General features: G+C 37.4%; 1 protein-coding gene across 3 annotated transcripts in view; it reads right to left on the reverse strand.

Moving 5' to 3' along the window:
- Window positions 1-24,722, reverse strand: part of ALDH5F1 (aldehyde dehydrogenase 5F1) — a 267,432-nt gene that overhangs the window by 107,019 nt on the left and 135,691 nt on the right. For all 3 annotated transcript variants that reach the window (XR_016353198.1, XM_089789175.1, XM_089789187.1), the window contains exon 11: window positions 19,729-19,806. Coding sequence is in view for 2 of the 3 variants with exons in the window: in XM_089789175.1 (XP_089645301.1) it covers window positions 19,729-19,806 (78 nt within the window). In the remaining variant the exon portion in view is untranslated. The remainder of the gene's footprint in view (window positions 1-19,728; window positions 19,807-24,722) is intronic.

Below are 24,722 nucleotides of genomic sequence, written 5' to 3' on the forward strand. Positions count from 1 at the left end.
TTTGTAACTTAGTTCCGTTTGAGGTTTAATATTTTTGAGAGCCATCCGAGAATAATGCAAAAACCACTATCCAGATTTCAAAATCAACAGTGTAATAAACTAAAAACTAACCATACTAATAAGGGTGAACAAAGATAGTATTTTTCACTTCATTCCCTATGGAGTACTATGGTTTTGGGATTCATCTGAGAACACTGCATAAAAGACACAGCTTTTAGAAGCAACAGTGAAAGCAAACCAAACACTAACAGTGCTAAACAGCACATATTAGGATAGCATTTCTAACTTTGTTTCCTTTGCAGTTTGAAGTTTTGAGATTCATCTAAGAACAATGCAAAAAATACTAGAATTTGGGAATTTCAGTGTAATTTGCTAGAGAAATCTTGTCAACATAAAGTATTGTTATTATGCATCATTGGCAGTTCTGCAAAACTAGAACCACTGTTCGAACTTATCATTGTCTCTTTCCCAACATAGCATGTCCAATCACTTTTAGGAGTCCCAGGTTGTGGGTGATGAATCTGCTGTGTGTTGTCTTCCCCATGCTTAACCAATGGGGCAGGTGGGTAGGTTTCAGCGCTGTATCTTGTAAAGGGCAGCAAGTTGTTACCCCTTTATTAGAAAGTCTCCACATGACTTCCCTCACCAGCTTCCTCGTAGAAATGATCTTCAATGAATTGAAATGTAAATACAGAATATTTAAAATGATGGAAGAGAACAAATGCAACTGTGATACTACATTTATATGCCAATCAAGGGGCATTGTTGACATGACATATTCTGTTGAGTGGATAGCTCACATCTCTTGGTAGTGAATACAAGAAACTGAATGGAATTTATTGGTGTATACATGTCCTACTATGCTGGGAATGCTATATTTAATGCTTATTGATTGTTTCAGTTTAAGAAACATCGTTTGTAATTTTTTTCTAAGGTTTCTTCCTCTCCTTGTTTAATTCATTTGAATACCATTTCATAGTATCAGAGTTGTAAAAAAATTGGCCTATATTCTTATCAACAAAATTTGTGGGTACATGTTGTGACCCTTTCGCTTATCACCCCATTGCAAATGGGCACCCCCTATTTTGGTTGAATAACCCAAATCTCTTTGCAGTCAGTGTTGTCTCCCAAGTTCCCAACCCTTAAACTACTTGGGTGACATTAGCTGGGTCTAGATTTGAATGCCTTCTGCCTTGAAGAACAATGAATTTGGCGATGTATTACTACAAATTTATCTTTCAAAAAGAAAGCCTGTGAAATCTTGAACTTTTTGACATACTTGCTATCTTTAGAAATTTCTATTTTCGTACGGCTATTTTTAGTTAGTTTCATTGCCTCTAATTGGTTATTTTTGTGTTTGAACAAACTTACTATTTATAGTAATTATATTTTAGGCAAGTCAACTCTGGGTGCTAATGAGTTGTGGCTGAGGAGGAGGAAAAAGGATATCCAGATCCATTCGGAATTGTGATCAGATGATGCAGATGGTGTAAACAGCACTAAGTCTAAAGAAGCAGTCTAAAAGTGTTAAGCTCAAAAAATCACCAAGTTTGACGAAATTTTGTGAAAAAAGCACCCCAGAGAGGAAAGGGGCATGAAGATTCACTAAGTATGGAGAATGCACTAAGTCATATAACGTCAAAATGTGGAAAACTCAACCAAATTTGGCTAAGTACTAATCAAAATGGAGAGATGATGAGAAAAATAACTCAATTCTCATAAATTCCATGTCAGCCTCTACTTTGCACCCATAACAGAAATTGAACAAAAAACGAGCAAAGTGACATAAGTGTCAGCCAAGACCGAGTTTGGAAACCATAAGCAATGAGCTAAAATGGCTATGGTTTCACCAAGACCGAGTTGGCAAAGCATGGAGGACTAGCAAAAATGGCTAAGTCTGAAGAATTCAAGATCACCAAAGTCTAAATTGAAAGGGAAAGAAATGCCAAAAGCATGGGCTGTTCTGAAGATTCTTGATTCCAATGCAAGAAAAGACGTAAAAATTCTTGGAAAATCCTTGTCCTAGTGTCAAATTAATTTGAAATCTTGGGGAAAAAAATTGTGGAAAAGAACACCAATGGAAGCATGTTGATTACTGAAATTTGGCTAAGTTTGAGATCTAGGATCTAAAATCTAGAATTTCCATTATAACTCCTGGAAATCTGAAACCACACTCAAACATTCTAACAAGTAGTTATATAAAAGATTTAAATGTTATATTTGATATGCGAGGAGAGTTGAAAAAATGACTAAGTTATGAACAAATTCCACCACTGCTAAGAAATTGCGCCCAACTAACAAAGTCCTCCACTGCCATGGAATCGCGCCCAAGTGAAAAAATCCTCTACAATCATGGAATTGCACCCAAGTATAGAATACTCCACTACCAAGGAATTGCACCCAAGTGACAAAATTTTCCACATGCAAGGGGTTCTTCAAAGAAAAAAATCCTCCGACCCAAAAGTGCGCCTAAGCATTCAAATGTCACAAAACATATAAAATTTGGCTATGGAAAGGAAAAATCTTTCAAAAAGGCATGCCAATGAAATTTTGATTGTTTTCAATGAACTTCATATTTTTTGAAGTATCTATTTTTAGTAAATTTCATTGCATCCAAGATTGGCCTTATTTTGACTTTAAAAGAACTTACTATTGTTAGCAATGTCTGTTTTTATTTAGTTTATTGTTACTAAATTTTACTACATCCTAAATGGGCCTTATTTTGACATTGGAACAACTTATTATTTAGCAAGCCTATTTTTGGCAATACGTGAGCTTCTACTGATAAAGAGACAAAAGGGTATATGGTTCTATATCCAAAAGAATGAGCAACCGAGGCAATTCATTAGAAAAAGGTTAAGTCTAGAAACATCCTTGAAATATCCAAAAGTGCAAAGCAATTATAAACATCATAAAATGGACATGTTTGAAGAATGTCTTTGAAAAACATGCAATAAAGGAAAGGAGATGAAATTTCACTAAGTGTGGGAAAAAATCAACTCTCCACTCTCAAAGTGTGACTAGGAAAGAGAATTCTCTCAGTTCAAAGAATTTCTTCAAAATGGGAAAATCCTTCTCCCTAGTCCTTGCCTAGGTGGTGTTTGTGTTCATTATCTTGTTCTTGCTCTTCTTCTCTTTCCTGTAACTACTTCCCTTTGCTCTGCTCTTTTCAGATCATTTTTTGCTGATCTTGTTGTTGTAGCCTCCTTGATTGTATGCTTTCAGTCCCTTAAACCCTTTTTGTGGTCTCTTGTTGGGCATTAATACATTTATCTTATCTCCATGCTGCATTTGCACCTAGAAAAGGGAATTTCTCCATGTATCATATGCACTCAAGAGGACAAGGAAAGATGAAAAATTGCCAAGTGTTGGAAAGCTTCTCCTCCATGACTTATATGCGCCCAAGGTTAAGAGAACAAACAAAGTTGGAAAAATGACTGAGTTGGAAAAAAAATTATTTTAGCTCATGTACCCTTAAAGAAGAAATTGCAAGGAATAGATGAAATTTCACTAAGTATGGAAATTCCCTATCTAGATCTCAAATTTCACCCTCTTTAGGTGTGCGCCCATGGGTTGAGAAATACTGGTGACAATAAATGTCAAAAAGAGAATTCTTGGAAAATAAAAGAAAAGGCATGACAAAGTGAGTCTAAAACATGAGCAAAGGAAGGTGTGAATTTTGATGAGATAGAAAGAGTTTCTGAAGAAAGAATGCCTAAGCTTTTAAGAAGAAAAAGGAGGAAGAACTCCAGTTCTAAACATTCAAGGAAGACATACAACTCCAAGAATTCTAGTTCTGCTGTTGAAGACATCCAAGTTTCCAGCAATCCAGTTTAGGCCATGCAAGGTTCAAGACTTCAACGATCAAAGTTCAAATGCAAGTGTAGAAGGAAGAAAGCAACACCTTGAAGTTCCACAAGAAATCTGAAGATCCCAGTTAAGAAAGAATGAGGAAGAATTCTCATTACAAACATTCAAGGAAAACATTAAGGCTCCTAAAATTAAATTTAAGTATGAAAGACTTCAGCAATGACAGATGTTGATGTTTGGTAGCTTTAGTTGTATAAAACTATGAGACTATAGTGCAGATATTATATGTGTGTGATATATATATATGAGATATTATATGTAATTATATATAACTATGTTGTTATTATTTTAATGAATAGACATGTCCCATGAAGGGACATGTCTCCTCTTCATATAATCTCAATATAAATAAGAGATCACTGCCATTTGAAAAACACATACCTAACATGGCAGTGCTTAGTACGTTTGCAGCAATCCTGAAAAATAACATGGAATTAGAGCCAAGTTGCAAATGTAGAAATGGATCATATATTTAGAATTCTAACAGTTGAAAATGCTTCCAAACAAATGTATTTGGCTGCTATGGAGTCCATCTCTATAATCATTGCCTCCATCCTCCTTGTGCGCAGCATTATGTGGATTCAGATCAGAATTGCAGATGTTGAAAATTGAATGTCGGATGGACTATTAGACCTTGGTGATTGATGTCAAGACAAATGGGATATTATCTGAAAATGAGCAATAATATTGAAGAGTAATATTTAATATTTGTTAAAGATTGTTTTATAAGTCAAATTGAGTTGCAGTTAATTGTGTAATCTCCAAGATGTGTGCTTTGTTGAGTTTATGTTGCTGGTTGAAGATGTTCGTGCTGGTCACACAGTTGGAATATTGGAATGATCTTCTACAATATGTGTGGCACACAGAAATAGTTCAGCATATGTGTTTGTGGAATGATATATCCTCAGTGTTTTCAATATTGACTACAGAATATCTTCATGCAGAATGTCAGGAGCACTCATAATTGCTACTTTAGTATTCGCTGAAACCCTTCTCTCAGGTCTTCAAAAGATTACGACAGATGGATTTGGGCTGTTAAGTCACAATAATAGGTATGTGTTATTTGACATGATGATGCACAGGTTTGGGTTTAACAAGGTGAAGTCTAACTTGTGCAATATACGAATACTCTTGCGGCAGAGCATAACTCACAACAACAGAATTCTTCGTTGAAACTGAATCTTCAGTAAAGAAAGACACAAATCTTCTGTTTAAGCAGCAGTGATAAATACAATGCTTAAACAAAGGCTGATATGATGGTTGATATCGATAATTCTAAAATTTGATGTGATTGGTGGCATCATTTTTTATAATCATTGTTCAGCATTAATGTTGACGACCTTGATTAATACAACACAAATTAAAACTATCGAATGTCAAATCTAGTCACAATTTGACAAAGCATCTGAAAGTGAGAATGAACAACGATATGTATATCGCCTTGTAACAAAATTTGATGGAATGAAGGAGGATTGAAGTCAGTCAAAGTTCACATCTATACAGGGTGGCATATCAAACCAGTATAAACAATGGGTATTGAACAAAAGGTATTCGTATATACATAGATACACACACACACACACACACACACACACACATATATATATATATGTATGTATGTATGTATATATGTATATATATATATATATACATGTATACATATATATCTACATATCTACATATATCTATATATATATGTACATATATGTACACATATGTGTACATATATGTACATTCATATATATATGTACATACATACATACAAACATACATATAGGAAACAAACACTTTGGAAAAGATGATTAATAAAGTGAATGGGCACATTAATAAGGAGTCTTTTCAACCAATCAAGAATACATCTAAATTTAGATGAAGTCATAAAATGAACACATCAGTGATGACAAGGACAATCAAGGATGTTGATGGGTAGATAAGTATTTTCCTTGAGTATTACATTTATTTATTCATTGCAGACTCTCTCTTATTTATATTTTCAATACGTACAATAAGAGCTATTTGCTTTGATTTTCATTTCCTTCGAGAATGTTCTTGGAGTTAAAAAAGATTCATATCAAATTCAAAGGGAGTTTGACACTTCTTCAAAGGTAAAGAAGTTTAGAAGATTGATGTTCAAAGGGAGTCTCACACATCCATCTGAAGAAGTGGATAGAGGATATGTTTCAATTGATTTTTGAAGATCTTGATCATATCAAAATCAAGGGGAGTTTTGACTTCATGTAAACTTTTGGTATCATGCATGTGACTGCATGATTTAATGGAGCTACCCCCTGTATACATCATGGGGAAGTGACAACTTCCAAATGATCATCACTTGTATGTGCAAAAGTTATCGGAAGGTGACGATCTTACAATAACTTGAGTCATGGTATACATTTCATGTAAATGTTGAAACAGATCATGATGGATAATATCTTGTAAATCAACAACTAAGTGTTAAATGTCATTCATTTGACAGTTTATGAGTTGTTTGTATAGATATATAATAGGCATTTGGTGAATATCATATGTTGATATTTTGCGGGCCATTACCTTATTAAGTACTTGGTGAATATAATGTGTTGATATTCTAGAGACCAATACTCTTGATATCATATATGATATCAAACATATTGAGTAATTGGTGAATTGGTGAATATCATATATTGATGTTTTGTAGGCCATTACTCAAAGTATTAGGTGAATATAATATGTTGATAGTCTAGAGGCCAATACTCAGGATGTCAAAATGTTAAGAGTATTTGGTGAATATCATATGTTGATATTCTGGAGGCAAATACTCATGATATCAAAATGTTAGTTAGAGTATTTGGTGAATGTAATATGTTGATAATTTGGAGGCCAATACTCATGATATCAAATGTGATATCAAAATGGTAGAAATCTTCTGATCAAAGATTCCTTAAAATTTGTCATTCCTGTAATATCAGTCTTGTATTTATCCTCCCTAGCTAAGAGGGAATGTTGATATTTGGCAGCTTCAATTGGATAAAACTATGAGACTAAAGTGCAGATATTATATATATATATATATATAATAATAATAAATTATATATATGAGATCTTATATATATTTAAATATATGTAATTATATAATTATGTTGTTATTATTTTAATGACTAGACATGTCCCATGAAGGGACACTCCTCTTGATATAATCTCAATATAAATAAGAGATCACTACCATTTGGAAAACACATACCTAACATGGTAATGCTTAGTACATTTGCAGGGGTCGTGAAAATAACAACAAAATGGCCAACAAGCATGGCGCTCAATCACCTTCTGAAATTGACATGTCAAGAAACTTTATGTTAAGGAATAAATGACAAGTAATTTTGGGCAAGTGATCATTTAAGGCTTAGTGGGAACCTTCGGTCAATATGGGTCATCTTTGACCACTCTACCACTAAGTGGAAACCCTTCTTCTAATTAGTCAACGTAGACCCACTCATTTATGACAAATTCTCTCCTACCCTAACCCTAATTACGATTGACGTGGTGAAATTTGGACCCTCTAAAGTGAGATTCACTTAAGTGAATCAAACAGCCATGTGTAAAATAGAAAACTTAAGTGATGCAAGTGAATTACATGTTATTTTTTAATGAAAAACATGTAACTTCCGAACCACATTTTACGATTGCAATCCAGTAGTTTCTCAACAAAACAACTACTTGGGTGATTTTATATCCAATTTAAAACATGTAAAGGAATCTCCAAACCACAATTTTGGTCTTTATATGTAAATGCAAACATGTAATGGCATCCAAGTGTTGAAGAATAGTTCAATTGGATCTCATTGAGTATACTCAATTTCTTCGACGAAGGTGTGTGGTGGTCTATTGCTGACAGTGACTTCACCGTGCAATGACAATCACTGTGAAGTGACAGTCACTGTAAGATGACTTCTGCTTGCTTTTTTTTTTCATAAGTGTTCCCCTCTTCTGGGCGACCAGTATTAACTCTACGACCCTCATTCCTCTAATGATAGATTTTCAATTTTGAACCATTAACTAGGCATGCCATCTCCTGTCCATCGAGAGTCCACAGCTTAATGGCTCCATTGTCGCCAACTTCCTGTATTTTGTAGGGTCCTAACCATTTCACCTTGAACTTCCCAGGTTTGATCTCAATATGACCATTGTACCTTAGTACCAATTGTCCAAGCTGAAACCTTGTCCGCTTCAGATTTTTATCATGCCATGCTTTACGACGAGTTTGTGCTACCTCTGTTGCCCATTGTGCCATTAACCTTCATTTGTTTAGCTTGTTCAGCCTATATAATCTCTCAAAGGCTTTCCATATTGCCAAGTCTATTTTCAATCACTATCTGAAGGCTTGGAAACATAAATTACACCGACACTACCGCTTCTTGCCCAAACATTAGTTGGAATGGTGTGTCCCATTATAATTATGTGGTACGCCCAAAGTGTTGATGGCAACTTCTCTTCCCAATCGGCTTGCTCCACCCCGCATGACTTGTAGATGACCATCACTAGGATTTTGTTCATTGCCTCCGCCTAGCCATTGAACCTCGGATAATACGGGCTTGACGAGGAGTGAAAATTTTTGAACTCCGCCATGAGCAATCAAATCACATGATTGACGAAGTGACCCCTCCTGTCACTGATCAACTGAATAGGGATGCCATAATGCATGATGATCTGCTAATAAATAAACTTTGTCGTGCTTATGACCGAATTGTCGAGCAACGCTCCTGTCTCCACCCACTTCATCAGATACTCAATTTCTACCACAACGTAATAGCATCTCTGAGCCCTACTTGGCTTGAAGGGCCCCACGAAATCTAAACCCCACCGTTCGAACAACTCTTGGGCATGTGATGGATTGAGCAGCATAAAATCCCGTTTCAAGGGTTTACCCGCGTGCTGACAAATATCATAGTTGACCACCCACTCTCTGGCATCATTGTATAGCATAGGCCACCATAGCCCTGCCAAGAGTACATTCCTTGCCGTCATGTCCAGTCCCATAAGTCCTCTTGTTGGGCCTTCGTGAGCTTCCTGAAGGACACTTTGTACTTCCTCCTCCATGACACATCTTATCAATACTTGGTCCGGTCCCATTTTAAACAACCCACCATTAATCAGCAAAAACGTTTTGCTCCTTAGTACCAACTTTTGTCGGTCGCCTGGTGGCATCTCCCTCGGGAATTGTGAAGTGGATAAATATTCGCCGATGCTTTTGTACCACTCTGGAAGGATGGATATACGGATTAAATGTGCATCTGGGAAGTCATCATTGACTCCTTCCGGCAACTCCCCTGACCTAATTCAAGATAGTTGATTGGCTATAATGTCGCTCCTCCCCAATCGCACCATGATGGTGAATGTAAACTCTTGGAGTAGCAACAACCATCTACTCACCCTCCCTTGAATGATGGGTTTGTTCACTAAGTACATCAATGCTTGATGGTCAACGTAGAAAGTGAAGGGTGTTGCCAACAAATAATATCTAAACTTCTGTATGGCATAGACCATTCCTAGAACCTCCAGCTCCGTTGTGTTGTAGTTCTTCTCTGCCCTTGACAACCATCTACTAGCAAAATAGATAGGATGATCCAAGCCATGATCACCTACCTGTGCAAGTGTTGTGCCAATTGCAAAGTTAGATGCGTCCACATGCACATGAAACTCTTTATCCTAGTTCAGGTATGCCAGGATTGGTGCTCCTAGCAATCTCGTCTTCAATTCGTTAAAGGAGGTTTCTTGCTCCGTACCCCAAACATAGGGTTCCCCTCTTCTTGTCAACCTGTCAAGGGGGCCTAAAACTTGAGCAAAGTTCTTTATGAGCCTTCTATAATATCCAATGTGTCCTAAAAAGGATTTGACTCCACTGACGTCGGTTGGCACTTCCATCTCCATTATCATGCGTATCTTGTCTGGAACAGTTTTGAGTCCTATCTTACATACAATGTGCCCCAACAACTTACCTTGGGGTACCATAAGTCTACACTTCTTCGGGTTCAGCGTTAGCCTGGCCCAATGACACCTTTCCATGCACTCCCCGAGTGCTGCCAAATGCGTGTCTTGTCCACTAAAGATAGACCAATCATCCAAGAATGTGCGAAAGCTTCCTATGGAAATTTTATCAAAGATATGAAAAATTATTCTTTGGAAGGTTGTTGACACATTGCACAAACCGAAGGGCGTTCGGTTATATGCATAGACGCCATCCTCTACCACGAAGATGGTCTTCAATATATCCTAATCTGAAATTGATATCTGGTTATAACCAGAGAACCCGTCCATAAATGAGTACATTTCGTGTCCAGCAACTTCTTTGAGTGTTGTATCCGTGAACGGAATACATAAGGGGTCCATTATAGTCATAGAATTCAAGCAGCAGAATTCGACACAAATCCTAATTTGGTTTGCCTCCTTTAACAACATCACAATAGGTGAGTGTAATAACCCCAACAGGTTATAACTCCTTCAAACACCAAAATTCTTTATACTTTAGTTGTTTGACATTTCGTCAAACACTTTGCAGGCAAGCTCTGATACCATTGTAATAACCCTCCTCAAATCTGCCCTCAAAAAATGCTGATGAAAGCTCAAGGAATTTCATCAAACAATTTACATGCAAGGGACGTATGACTGATATAGTATTTCAGCTAGCTTCAATTGACTTTTTTTTCAATTTGCACCAATGAGAATCTTGTGCTAGAAGACTACAATGGACTACGCAATGACCTAACATGAGTGTGCTACTAATTTTGACAATATTCAATGCATATATATGATCTAAGCATGAGAAATGAACACCTACAGCCAACTGGCATTTTTAGAAACAGTTGGTATGCAAACTAACTAGCTGATAAATAATGATATTAAATTGCTTAAATGACACCAGCAACTATTATCTTCTTAATTGCAATGAAAAAATACAATGCTCATGAAATATGGCCAAGACTTTGGCATTTACATGGATTACAAAATGATAATGCTGGTACAATGCACACTTACAGCTGAAAGCTTATAACACCCTAAAAAGCAATACTACCAAAAGAACCTGGTTGTAGATGGCTGTAATAATTTCCTTCAATGCTGCCCCTTCTGCTTTGCTTTTTTCGAACTGCTTTTTCGGCCTGGTTTTTCGGTTCTGCTTTTTTTGGACTGCTTTTTCGTACCCGCTTTTTCAGTCTGCTTTTTCAATTCCGCTTTTTTCGGATTGCTTTTTCGTATTTGCTTTTTCGGATTGCTACTATGTTGAATCTCAAGACCATATCTTTCAATGGCGTCAAGATTTCCAGCTTGAAGGGATTTTGTCCTTCAAACTATTGAGACATAATCTCCAGAAAATTCCCCAATTTTTTTGATATTTCCAAGCATGCTAAAAAGCTCTTCCATTTCTTTTATAGTGTTCTCACAAGAGCTCCATCCTTCGTTTTCTCAATGTGGGATAAAACATAACTCCCTTTATGTGACTTATGTCTCCAATGTGTTATAAAATAAAGGGGACTCTTTTAATTTAAATATTTCCCACAAACTATAGTCTATGCATTAATAAAGTTAAATATTTAAATTTAACTTTATAGAATAGCTTTATCAATGCAAAACGAATCTTATCAATGATAAACAAGTCTTCTTGCCGATTTTAAACAATTACCATCAACATACCGCTGCCACTGGATGTCCACCCATGCCCAAGATGACTTACTATAAATAGTAAGTATGCTCAAAGTTGCCTCAAAACCCCTCAAAAAGACCTGCAACTGAAACTATCTAGGCCAAATGGCCTCTAAGCCCCTTTAATGTCCTGGTTAGCCTACGGGACCATGGGGAAATAGGCTAACGACAACATCATGCTATGAATGCTAAAAAGGGGACATTACAGTGAGACCCATTCACTTGCCTCAACTCTAACTATGATTCCTGCCTCAAGCATGTATTGGATCTCTTCATCAACTTTGGCTACATAATTCTTGTTCATCCTGTACGGTCTCTTCCGCACAGGTACGGCTCCATGCACTAGGGGTATACGATGTACGCACAACTCTTGTGGTACACCCTTTAGGTCCTTGTAACTCCAGGCAAAAATATCTTTGTATTACGTGAAGATTTTGAATGTTGTCGCCTTTAACACAAGATCAAAATCATCGCCCACCAGTATTTTGTGCGAATTCTCTTCATCCCCGAGATTCGTGACCTGTATGGATGGCTCTTCGTACTTGATTTTCCCTGCATCAAAATTGTGAGCAGGACTTTCATTCACCTAAAATTCTCCTTCTTTGTATTCCCTGAACATCGGCAGAAGCACATCATTCTCTTCTCCATCCATTCCTTCCACTCCTAACATATTGCAACTCAAAAATAACTTGTAATCTTTCATTTGCCAATGGAAGAGTCTGTTCAAGGAATCCAAATCATCTTCTGAGATCCTTTGAGTTCCAATACGCCTTCATCATTAGGCCTCATCTGGTCTCTTCCCTCGTCCATTCCACCAGGCTCTCCATCAAATTCAAATTCCAAAGCTATCTCTCACACACCATTTGTATGAAGGCTGATAACTAACTTCCTTCAGTTGCTCTCCAATGAAAGCGTGTTTTTCTTCCAATTATGGTTTGCCCTTACTACTTATAACCATCCCCTTCCAAGAATGGCATCATACCCCTTCTTTTTTAATGGAATCGCGACGAAATCTAGCACAAATGGTTGGGTTCCAATGGTGACTGGCTGAGCCATCAATGTTTCCAGAGGTTTAATTCTATGTTGATCTGCATCGAGTAAGTTGAAGGTGAGGGGACATAGGGTAGGCTTCCCAAGGTTCGTCCACGTCTCCTTCAGAAGCACATTTACCCTCGACCCACCATCAACTATGGAATCAATGAGGATTGTCCCAAGGATACCCATCTCAACAATTGCGAGGTATCATCCATTGTTAAACGCGAATAACATAGGGTCTACCGTTGATCCTCTCGGAACGTTTCACTATTGTGTGGTGTTGGTACTTGGTTGTATGGTACAGGTATTCAGTAATGTCCTCTTCAACTAGGGTAAGGTGTGGAGGTCTTGTTTTTAACTAGAACCTCCATTTGCAATGTCCGCCCTAGTATGTTATTCTCAGCCTTTGTTCATCCGAAGGTACTTGTAGCCACATGTGAATTCCACTTCGCTTTCATTGCCTTCTCTATTTCCTCTTTGGCCTCCCATACTCTCCGCTTCACTGTATGCAAATCAGGGCACACAGCTTGTTTCGCCTGATTACGAGTGACTGCCAATACTTCTTCGTCTTCAATGTTGAATAAGTTCACCCGAAGCTTTGGGCAATTGGATTCTTCATGATCTCTAGGACCACACCATCGACACAACTTCGGTTGTGTGTCGTTTTTCTTGTAGTCTCAGGTGAAGTGGCCCCACTGGCTGCACACCCGACACTGAATCATCGGCCAAGCCTTCAAGTCGTATTTTATTCGGCTGCAATTCTCATTACCTCCTCTTCCTCCTCGCCAGTTATTTCAGAACCCGCCAAATGACGCATTGTTTGTTTGCTGATTGGCAGTGGCTGTGCCGAAGGTAGATGGTTGTTCCTAGGTGGAAAGAACTTGTGTTCCTCTCCTCTTTAAGTTATATAGGCAGTCCTTGGTGGAATGGCCCATCACCTAGCAAATGTCCCATAATGACTTTTTCAGACATGCTCCTTTTGTGTGCCCGCTTTCTTTGCACTCTGTGCACCATGATTCTCATTCATCATTTTGCCCTATGCCTCCTTTCATCGTATTAAACTCTTGCATCATGTGTTCCATATCCTTTTGCTTGCAACTTTTTGTTGGATTCATCATCGCTACTACTGCCCTCTTTTGATGATTCATCACTCTCGAATGATGACTTATTTTTTTCTTCTTTAATGTTTTGCTTTTGATTTCCAAATTCATAGTTCTGTCATACGCATCATTATACGACATCGGCAGTACAATCCTCATTTTTCTTCTCATAGATGCGTTCAATCTGTCAACGAACCATCTCTTCTTCAATTCATCTGTCAGTTGGGTTTCCATCTTCCCAAGCGATTCCTTCAACCTTCTACTGTAGGCTTAGACAGTTTCCTTCTTCCCTTGTTTAGCACTGTGGATCTTTGTAATGATCTCATTATCATCCCAAAGCAGTTTAAATTCTGCATGGAATTCTTTTCAAAAATCATATCTGAATACTAGTTGATGGCACCACCCCGTAGGGTTACAGGAAACTGTTGGAACAATTCATCTTTATTGATAACCCCATTTGTTGCCCAAATAGTTTTGCACGTACGACAATGTTTGACAGGATCTTCCATCCCCTCACCAGTAAACTTGGGTAGTTTTTGTTTTTGCGACATGACTCTTCTCATTTGTCCTTGACCAACTTCTTGTGTTCCCGAACTACTAGGATTGGATCATGGAAGGTTTCCCTAACCAACATGCAGTGTCCTCCCGACCTTTCTCCTTATCTCGACATCTTCGGCTTCCTTCGCTTCCTCTTCCCCTTCACTTTGATTGCTTCAGCCTCAATTTCCCTCCCCCCAAGGTGTGTTGGATAGTTTTGAAAACTGTTCACATGTCTCTTCGATCAAACCCAATCTTTGTCGTGTCTCCTCCAAAAGTTCCTCACTACTTCTCCCTCGTTGGTGTAGTTATAGATATTAATATTTCCCCTTACTCGCTCCACAAGTAAGTGAATTTTGTCTTGAAATAAGAGGAAAGAATATCAGTAACACCCCCGTTTACAATATCTCTTTACTTCTTGCTTACCTTGAGTTGATCCAAGGAACGGTGAGAAGGGGTAGCCTTCCATTTAAGGTAGGAGAGACTGTCTAACAAGTTGTGGCTAGAAATCCTATCTCACAACTGCATTTGCATAAATTGTCAGTTGCAAAATATCCACCCAATACTAAGGCCCTATCTAGATCTACAAAATCACAATGACCAAGAGTAGCCTAGAAAAAAATAGAGAAGGTTGTCCCCTTCTTCAGAATGGTCTGCAAAAGGAGACAAAAACCTACCACTAACTCTATCACTGAGCTTCACAGAATCTGCAAAACCACTAATCAAACATTTCACAAAAACATCCAGCCTTATGCCACATAACTGAGTTGCCCTTCTCCATAGACAGAGACAAACTATGAATAGCTATCACAATTTTGAGGAAAAATCGACAAACCCACCAAAGTTTTGTGGATGAGTTGGATGCCCTAAAACAAACTACAATCTATCATGATTTGAAGATACTTAAGCACCATTTTTTTAGAAAAAAAGGTAAAACCCTACAACAAGAACTCCTAATAGAAAATCCCACACTTCGCATATTACAAAGACTCAAAACAATTTTTGAGGAGAAAATTTGACAAAAACCTTACATAATTTTTTAAGTTAAAAACTGATCGAAACCACATAGATAGCTAGCATAAAATATGAGGCACGGATTAGAACAAAAAATGTAGTTTTGGAGGAAAAACAGTAAAACCTATAAGAACTCCAATGGTTCTACCACTATTTCATTGTCTCTTAAAGATTTTGTTTTCACAAGTTACATAGTTTTTTTTGTGTGTTTTCAAGAGTTTATGCTTTTTATTTTTGCAATAAAACAATTACAATGCATAAAGATAACTAAAAATACAATTCCAAGTTTTACATACCAAGCTTCATTCACTGTATACTTGTATGAAGATAAGTACAATGCAAAACATGACTAAGATATGCACACTATTTATATTTCTTAATACTTAAGGAACCTCCAATAGTTTATAAATGACATTGATAATCCTCAAGTTGACCCCAGTTGTGCCTGAATAGGTTTTAGAATCTGACAGTCAATATAAATTTGTCAAATTTGTTTTAACTTTTATCATCATCCTAGTCTTTTATAGCAAGGACAACCTTTCTTGGTGTACTAAATTCTTCCATAGACTTGAGGAATGTTTTCTAGAACAAAATGCAATTCTTCATAATGTTTGATAGGCAATCCAAATTGGATTGAATTTTCTCACTAGTGGTTTAACTAGCTTAGTTTAGAACAAGGTATGTGGTATCTATGTTGTTTAAATAATGTTATCATTGATACATATCTCATGGTAATATACATACTTTGAAAGCTCACACGATTACCAAGTACTTGCGAGCTGTCTTTTGTCCGCAATTATCCACGAGGTTCACAAGTTTTTGGCTAGCACTCACTAAGACTTGCTAAAAACTTGGCACATGTTTTTCCACATGACTATCCCCAACATGTCAAAATAGAGGAAAAACAGGAGTTATTACTATAAAAACTCTTCTTTTGGCTTTTTAAGCATTATTTTTGCATTTTGCTAGTTAAGAAAGTGGTGCATGCCATGAAGGTTTGTGTCGTTTTGAAGATCTCAGCTTAGTACTAGGGATGAGGATTGCACGTCCGCCTTGTTGGGGGCTCTACCCCTTAGATATTAAAATTTAAGTGTCAAGTACTCTCTGAGTCAGAGATTTTTGGCTTGGCAAACACCCTCGGAGTCCAAATCTATAAACTATGGTATTATGCATGTGGTTTTAATTTTAAATAAGATATTGATTAATCTAGAGAAAAAGTAGGTGTTAAAGTTCTAGTAGAGAGAGTAAGCATAGTCTTTTGTAATGTTTATTGAAATTTTCATACAAGAGCATCAGCTAAGTTTAGAGTTCCTAGCTTCTATATGGTTCTACTTCTAAATGATGTATTTACTTAGCATAGATGCTAAGTTATATATTATGCATATGATCTCAATTTTAACCAGTGTAACACCAACACTTAGGTACATCGGGACACCAAGATGATTTTTCAAGACAAGGGGATAAAGGGCCTCAATTTTGGGACAGCAAGGGGACAACAAGGGGATGGTAGCAGGATAGGAGGCAGGGGGGTATGTTGTATACTATATATATATCAAACTTAAAATCCTAGTTATGCAATGATGTTTTAGTATAACATACTGAATTGAAATACTTGAACATAGCAAAATTGCAACAGGAAACAGAACCATTGAACATTTAACATAGTAACATAGTACATATCATATAGTAACATTCAAAAAACAAAATTCAAATAGAAATTCAGGTACCCATCCTAGCGGCAGCGTGGTTGCAGAATGGTAGAGGTGAGGGTAATCAGGTACCTAGGGACGGGTGCTTTGAAATTTTTCGAGGGGGTGCGCATCCCCAGGTTTCACTGATTTTAACTATGCTTACATGCATGTATGTTAAAAAAATGTAACTCTCCCTAACAAGGTACAATTAGGCACCACAAAGTTGGAACCAAGGCCTATAATAGGAACAATTGAGAGGAGGTAATCAATTCCCTTGATTGACTATAACAATGGTCCGTATATTTTTTAGCACACTTTGTTATTAACACTAATTTATGCCCATGAGAAATCATTATTAAGTTTGAGTAATTCACATGTCTACTACTGCTATCATCAAGCTTAGTTATTACCACAGCTGTTATGGACAAAGTTGCCAAAAAACCCTTCTGTCCCTTTTTGGGCGCACGTATCCCGGTATCCAATTTGGAAACGTATCTGATACTGCCCCGATACACGTCAAATATTGTACTATGTTTGACTATAAAAACTTGAATTTCCACTGTGCCAAATACTATGGGATTTGATTCTTTTAAAGATTTGACATAAATCTTTCGACATTTAATTTAAGAAAAACTTTATTAAACCATTTTTTTTTAAATAATAGAATAAACAAGACCTGCACTAAATGAGAGAGACAAATAAAATATTTTTCTATTTCAGCAACCCATTTTTTACATTATCTTCTAATGCAACTCTACTATGTTTACAAATTGTATAGTGTTAAATTAACTAATAAATATTTATATAGCATTTACATGTCAATAATGTTTTTGAAGTAATGAAAGTCTCCTATAATAACTTAGAAAACTGTGTTAAATATATGTATGTGTTATTTACTAATGTCGTGTTCAACTGTTTCCATATTGAGGGTCTTAAAAAATGGTCGTATCCGTACCCAATACCATATCTGTATTTGTATTTGTATCCGTATCCATGCAACTTTGGTTATGGATTGTCCCTTTCTGATACCTGCACCAAACAACAAAATACCAGAGCCAACGAAAACCTAATCAAAACAAATCAAGGAAGTCCTTGACATCCTTCACCATTATGACCATATGCATGCAAGAAAGCCACTTGGCACTCTTTCACCATCATGGCTCCCCAATCTCAACTCCAACGTGTCTCTCAACTAAAAAAAGTTCAGGATACTCCGAAGCTTTAGCAACCTTAAGTGTATAACCCGAGTATTAGTTAATATCTATTTTGCAGTAAAGACGAGAATAAGGTCAACAGTTACCTAAAAAGGGAATTTGTTCTAGACGGACCACCATTTGACTAGAGACGACCAGATTTGCCACCTTTGCACTTTGTCAGAGACGAAGACCGAGATCCACTTCATTTTCAGATGCCCTATTTACTATGAGATCAAAGGCAGGTTCCATTGTTTATTCAGAGACTGCAAATCTCTTTCGGACTTCTTCAGCTACCCCGACCAGCGGTGCTTAGCACTCTACCTCTAGGAGACTTCACAGCTCCGCGACCACACTTTACAGCTTCTGCTTCCTCAAAGTCAGGCCTCTGGTCAGCTTATTACTGCCTTTTTCCAGCCCATGTCACGCTCCAGGGGCATGAAGCAGCTACTTGTTACGCCTGACTCCGGACATACCAGATCAGTTAGACCTCATTGCGGACTCACTCGACTGTGGCACCCTACTTCTAGTTTATTTAGAGACAAGCCCGAACCTCTAGTCGCTCGAGGCCTTATCCTTCCGTGAAGAATTTCTTTCTACCGAGAAAGGATTTCTAGTCCTTCTCTTTTGTGTTGCTTGTTTTATTTCTTTGTTTTCCTGTTCGCTCTTTTTCGGACACCATTTGGTGCTCCTACTGGGTTACTCTTCTTCCCTGTTGTATCTTTCAATCCCTTAGACCCTTTTGTTGATCTCTTGTTGGACATTAATATCATTATCTTATCTTATCTTATCCAACTAAACAATGATTTCAGACCTCCACCATAATGAACAAGTAGCTTCATCAGAAGTTGAAAGTTAGTTAAAGAAATTTACATACAGTACTAACAAGGAAATAAGGAAACTATATTGACAACCATAAATGACCAAAGAAAATCAATAAGACTCAAAGGTACGCCAATTACAATAGCTAAATGGTGTGGATAAACCTCTAGCACCCAAAAAAATTCTCAACTGTAATGACTATTTAGGCATGAAAGCATGACCACTAAAGGTAGCATAAAACAGTTCAAACATTTATGTTGGGCTACCTAGTAAAGCATCAAGGATAAGCTTTCAAAGCAAGGTTGACTAAAGTGTGTATTTTAAACACTACATACAATAAAGTGCAGACAATAAATCATGTTTTCCAGAAGTTCTCAACCAGTATAAGGTTTAAGGGATGCTTAAAAGATTAACCCAATATCCTATTTGCAGTCCATTTCTCTCAGAAAGGAGCTCTTTCAAGGAATTGTTGAAAACTCACAGACAGTCGCAATAGTCCATGCCATATAATTCGGCTGAATAAGGATTATTTGCTTTAGGAGGACAAGATGGAAATCTACTTTTCAAGAAGATACATTCCCACTTCCACAAAATTTGGCTTTGAGCTTTGATAAGATTTGCATTTGATTTGGAAAAGTTAAGAATCTTCGGCAATTTATAACATACTTGTTTAGATGCATATAAATCAATTTATATATTTTGCAAGTTCAGTGAAAATTCAACTCATACGCATCATGAGACATTATTGAGTCCTAACATCAGTTTGAGTTAACCTGTTAGTTGAGATTTACTTACAGTGCCTTTTACTGCAACTTCCAGGTTTGCGTCATCAAAGATTATACAAGGTGCATTACCACCAAGCTCCATTGACACCTGAGACACAGAAAAATGCTAATGTTTGATAAGGCTTTATAATCAGACAAAATTATCCTCTAAGACTATACGATGTTAATTGATAACACTGGTCCAGGAAAAGTCCATTATCCATAATAATTTCAGAAAAGAATTGAAAGTTAAACACTAGACAACTTAAAGATTTCACAGCAGCTGACTACCAAAGGTTCAGTATCTCATTGAAGATTTGTACTGTTCATGATTATCACAGGCGAGCGCAAATATTAAAATAGTCAATATCCTGTATGAAAATCAAGGGACCAACATATACAAAAGGCTTCAAATGCAATTTGCGGATAATAGTGATTATTTATATAACAATCACAAGTGCAAGTCCATTTGTTTAAGCACTAGGCAACCAAATGAACTGAGTTCCATTAATCAATTCTAGATTGGACGCATTCCACAATTTATGAATAAATGCATGAGAGTTTTTAAAAAAGAGTTTTAGATCGTGAGATCTTGATATAAAATGACACACCCACACAAAGAAAAAAGGAACAAAAGAGTGAATATTAACACATAAAAGATCATAATATCTTCATGCCTGTATTTTAAAAAGAAAGGATGAGCATTGGAACAATAAGACCAAGCATGTGCAGAGTATTCATTAACCACACACAAAAGATTCACCTTCCTTATCCAACTATTTATATAGCAATCACAAGTTCAAGTCCATTTGTTTAAACACTATGCAACCAAATGAGCTGATTTCCATAAATCAAATCTAGAAGAATTTGATTTGATGAAAAATTGGAAATAGATTCTCTTGCATGTAGGACGCATTCCGCAATTTATCAATACATGCATGACAAATTTTTTTAGAAACTATAATAGACCTTGATATACAATCACACACCCACAGAAAGAAAAAAGGAACAGATGAGTGAATATTAACACATAATAGATCATAACATCTTCATTAAAGAGTGCCTAGATTTAAAAGAGAAAGGATGACCCTTGGAACAATAAGACCAAGCACGTGCAGAGTACTCGTAAACTACACACAAAAGATTCACCTTCCTTATTTGACTACAGATGCAGTTAGAAAGGTTAAATGATCAAACTCATACAAAAAATTTAAAAGATTGTTATAAAAAATGATTCTCATCAGTAGTTGTTGGATTATAAGCAACTCTCCAGTGGTCCAAGTCCACAAACTCGAGCAAAATATACTTTGTTAATGGTGATCGAAACTAAAAAATTGTAGCCATGAGATTAATTATGGGAACCTCCAAGTGATCAAAAATCAAAAAATGTAGCCTTGAGAAAGCTTATGCAGATTGAGATTCCCAAGCTAAAAACTATGTTTCTGGGTTCCATGCATTTAGGTACCAACGTAGGACAGAATGGGAGTGGTTCCAAATTGGGCTCAAGAGCACGGATAGGACAGCTTGGGAATGGTCCTGCCACCCCAATTACTCTATGGTTACACCCCATACATAACCACAAGATACTTGAGGACATAAGACTATGTGCAGGGAAAAGAGATTCAACAGAATGCAAATAATTAACAAATACACAAAAATCAAAAAACACATAGCAATATACAAGATTCCACAAAAGATAACTAAAAACAACAAGTGCAAACCCAAGTAGCAAATCAATAACCTCCTTGATGCAACGATATGTCATGGATGTTTGGTTGGATATGTGCTCACTCAATATTTCAATAACATAATGACGCTTTAAGTGCAAAATGGGTTTAGAGATAACAATGGTGAAGGGCTGGATTTATAGCGTTTGGATGAGACGAATGAATGGTTGAGATCGACTGAAAATATCAATGGTTGAGGATTTTTGAGAGGAACAAAAGGATTTATAAATTCTTTTGGGGAACATGAAGGGACAAGCCCATGTGACCAAGTACATGGGCCCATGTGCATGATGTGATGGAAGAGTTGACTTTAGGTTCCTAAACTTTGGAATTAGAAATTTACATGATTATGGGGGAGATAGGGTTTTTGAGTGATGATTAGAGGGCAAGTGGACATTTTAGGAGGATGTGATGAGAAGAGAGAGAATGAGTGGGGAATTAAAAATTTGTTTAGTTCCAATTGTGAGGAAAGGGACTGATTCAGTAAGCATAGTCATTTACTTAATTAAATAAAGGGTTAGCATGCAAGCATGATTTTTAGGATTGTGCAAGTAGATGAGAGAAATTTGGCTTTTTGAATTAATTTAATGTCAAAAGAAAGGAAAGGGCATCAAATAAACACATGAATGTGTTTATTTAATTTAGAGGCATGACACTATAAGGAAATTAAAGTAATTAATTTACCTAGGAGGGCTATAGACAAAAGGGGGTATTAATCAAACAGATGAATTATTTAATAAATATGTTGGCTTTAGATAAGATATATTTATTAATGTCCAATAAAATGACCACAAAAGGGGTCAAAGAGATTGTCGAACAAAACACAAAGGTCCAACCAGCAGCAAGGGAACAAAAATAATACTTGAATAAAGACAAAGTCGAAGCAACAAGAAACAAAAAGAACCACAAAGTCAGAACAAAAGAGAAATAAGGGTGTTGCATGTGCTCCAAGAGGCAAAACCCCCACCCCCTAAGAAACCTGAACCGCCAACAAGAGCCTCCAAACGAAAGGCTAAGTCATCGAACTAGCTGAGGCACCTGGTCACCTCTGAGAAGTCTTGGAAGAAGAAGGTTGAAGCTAAGAAGGGTCCCTTCGAGGCCTCACAGATCTAGAGTGACCAGGGTTGGGGGGGGAAAGGGGGGGGGGGGGGGGGGGGGAATGATTGCCTCTTGGTGCCACACAAATCAACGGGAGCATAATGAAGAAGGTGATAAGTCCAAATTCTTGTAAGTATGCATGAGGCTCCGCCAACTCGATCTTCCTTGTGTTGCATAACTGCCAAACCTTGTCCTTTCTATCAAGCTAATGATTAGTCTCTCGAGGGAACCTGTGGGATGTCAATCTAAAGGAAACAAGGGAGATCATGAGACAATGGGACCAATTGTGTGATAAGTAAGAGAAGTAGAAAATGAGCCTATACCTCATCTCAAGGAAGTGGTCCACATAGATTACTATTTTGGGGCACAAGCCCCCATGAGGGTTGACCCAAGTAGTGTGGATGTAATCCTTGTAGATGTTAGAACTAATGCACCTATTCCACTCTTGTCAAGGAGACGGGAAGGATCATCAAGAGAGTACTAGATGAGGGAGACAACCCATCAAAATCCCAATAGACTCAAGTACAAATAAGCCCACAACAAGCCACTTACAAGAATGGCTAGAGGAGATATAGGCAATCGACTTCAAGGAGCAATAGGCAAGGTAAGCATGTTTGTGTCTTCCCTCAAGAGAATCAAAAAAGCCACCAAGTTGATGTAAAAACTAAATCAAATCAAAGATGGCCTGAAGCTTGAAGAGGTGTGCCACGAACTCTACAAGGATGATACTATGAGGAAAGGACTACATGCACCTGATGATGCACCAAAGAAGGGTATGAACCCATTCAACAGAGGTCCAAGAAAACCCCAACAAGCAAGGCCCCTAAACAATAGAACCATAGAGAATAGTAGGTCTGATAACAGTGTCCGTGAGGGTCATCTTGAACATGGTATCCTAGAAGTGGTGTTGAAAGCACTCTCTCACCACAAGAAGCATAGAGAAATACCCCTTGTTGATACGCAATTGAAGTGCAAGCCTCATGCTAAATCAAGGACCAAATAACTTCACCCTCGAGTAAGTGTAGGAAGACGTGATCTCCCCTTTGTTGCCCCAATAAAAAAAGTGGTGAGAGATCTTAAGCACACTAAAACCATAATCATGGCTTCCACCAAATTAACCATAAGATGCCACAAGTCACAGAAAGAGGCAAGTCTATTCAACTATCTCTACAAACTACTTGGAGAGGAAGCCAAGTGGACATGATCATCAACAAAGAGAAAAATAGAGATCAAGACCTGGTGGAGGAGGCAACCATCCACCGAAGAGAGAGCTCTTGAAGGAAGCCCTCCAACTCATTAATGTAAATGTCAAACAAGGTAGGGGACAGAAGGCAACCTTGTTTGACCCCAATAGTACTCCTGGTAAAATCTGAAAGTCTAAAAGGAGTCATGAGAAGGCTAAGAACCCCCTCATATAACCTCATAATAGTCGTCAAAAGGATCTCAGAAATGTCGATGTCCCAAAGTCTCTCAAAGAGGGTCGTCCTCAAGACAAAGTCAAAGGCCTTGCGGAACACACACAAAGTAGCAATACAACGTCGAGGAGTGGCAATGAGACTCCTCAATAATAGCTCGCAATACGAGGACATGGTCTATAGTCTAATAATCAAGCCTAAAGCAGACCTACCTTTTGGCACAGATGGAAATTTTATCCATTTCACTCAAGAGAAGAGTATGTAGAACAATGGCATACAACTTAGAAAAAGTGTGTCACATCATAAGAGTCTTATAGTTGTAAGGACCAAGAACCAAACCTCTTTGTGGATCGAATGTATAATATGATGTGACCGGGAGGGGGTACCCCAAATAAACCACCTGATTAAAGAGATCAACTAAGTACCCATGCAAGATCAAAAGGTCGTGTTTGAGAAACTCAGCTAAGAACCCCTCTTCATCACCTAATCTATTATTTTTTGTTGCTAGATTCCTGGCATACATGTTGTAATGTCCCCACTGTTAAGGTTAGTTTGGGACAAGTAATACCTGCAAAATAATGGTTAGAATCACAACAATAACAAAACTAACTATATTATTCTACCCTCTAATTTGACCCCAATCTTAAGGACATCTCCAAATCGAGCTTCCTAGCTCATAGCTAACTCGTCATCTTCCTGGGAACGCACCCCTTAAGATTATTTTTGGACGGGACATCCTTTATCCAAGGCCAATCACATATGCATATGTTGACATCATCAAAATA

The sequence above is a fragment of the Cupressus sempervirens genome, chromosome 1, assembly GCF_028749045.1.
Source record: "Cupressus sempervirens isolate cs-2001-9-10 chromosome 1, ASM2874904v1, whole genome shotgun sequence".
Classification (NCBI taxonomy): Eukaryota; Viridiplantae; Streptophyta; class Pinopsida; order Cupressales; family Cupressaceae; genus Cupressus; species Cupressus sempervirens.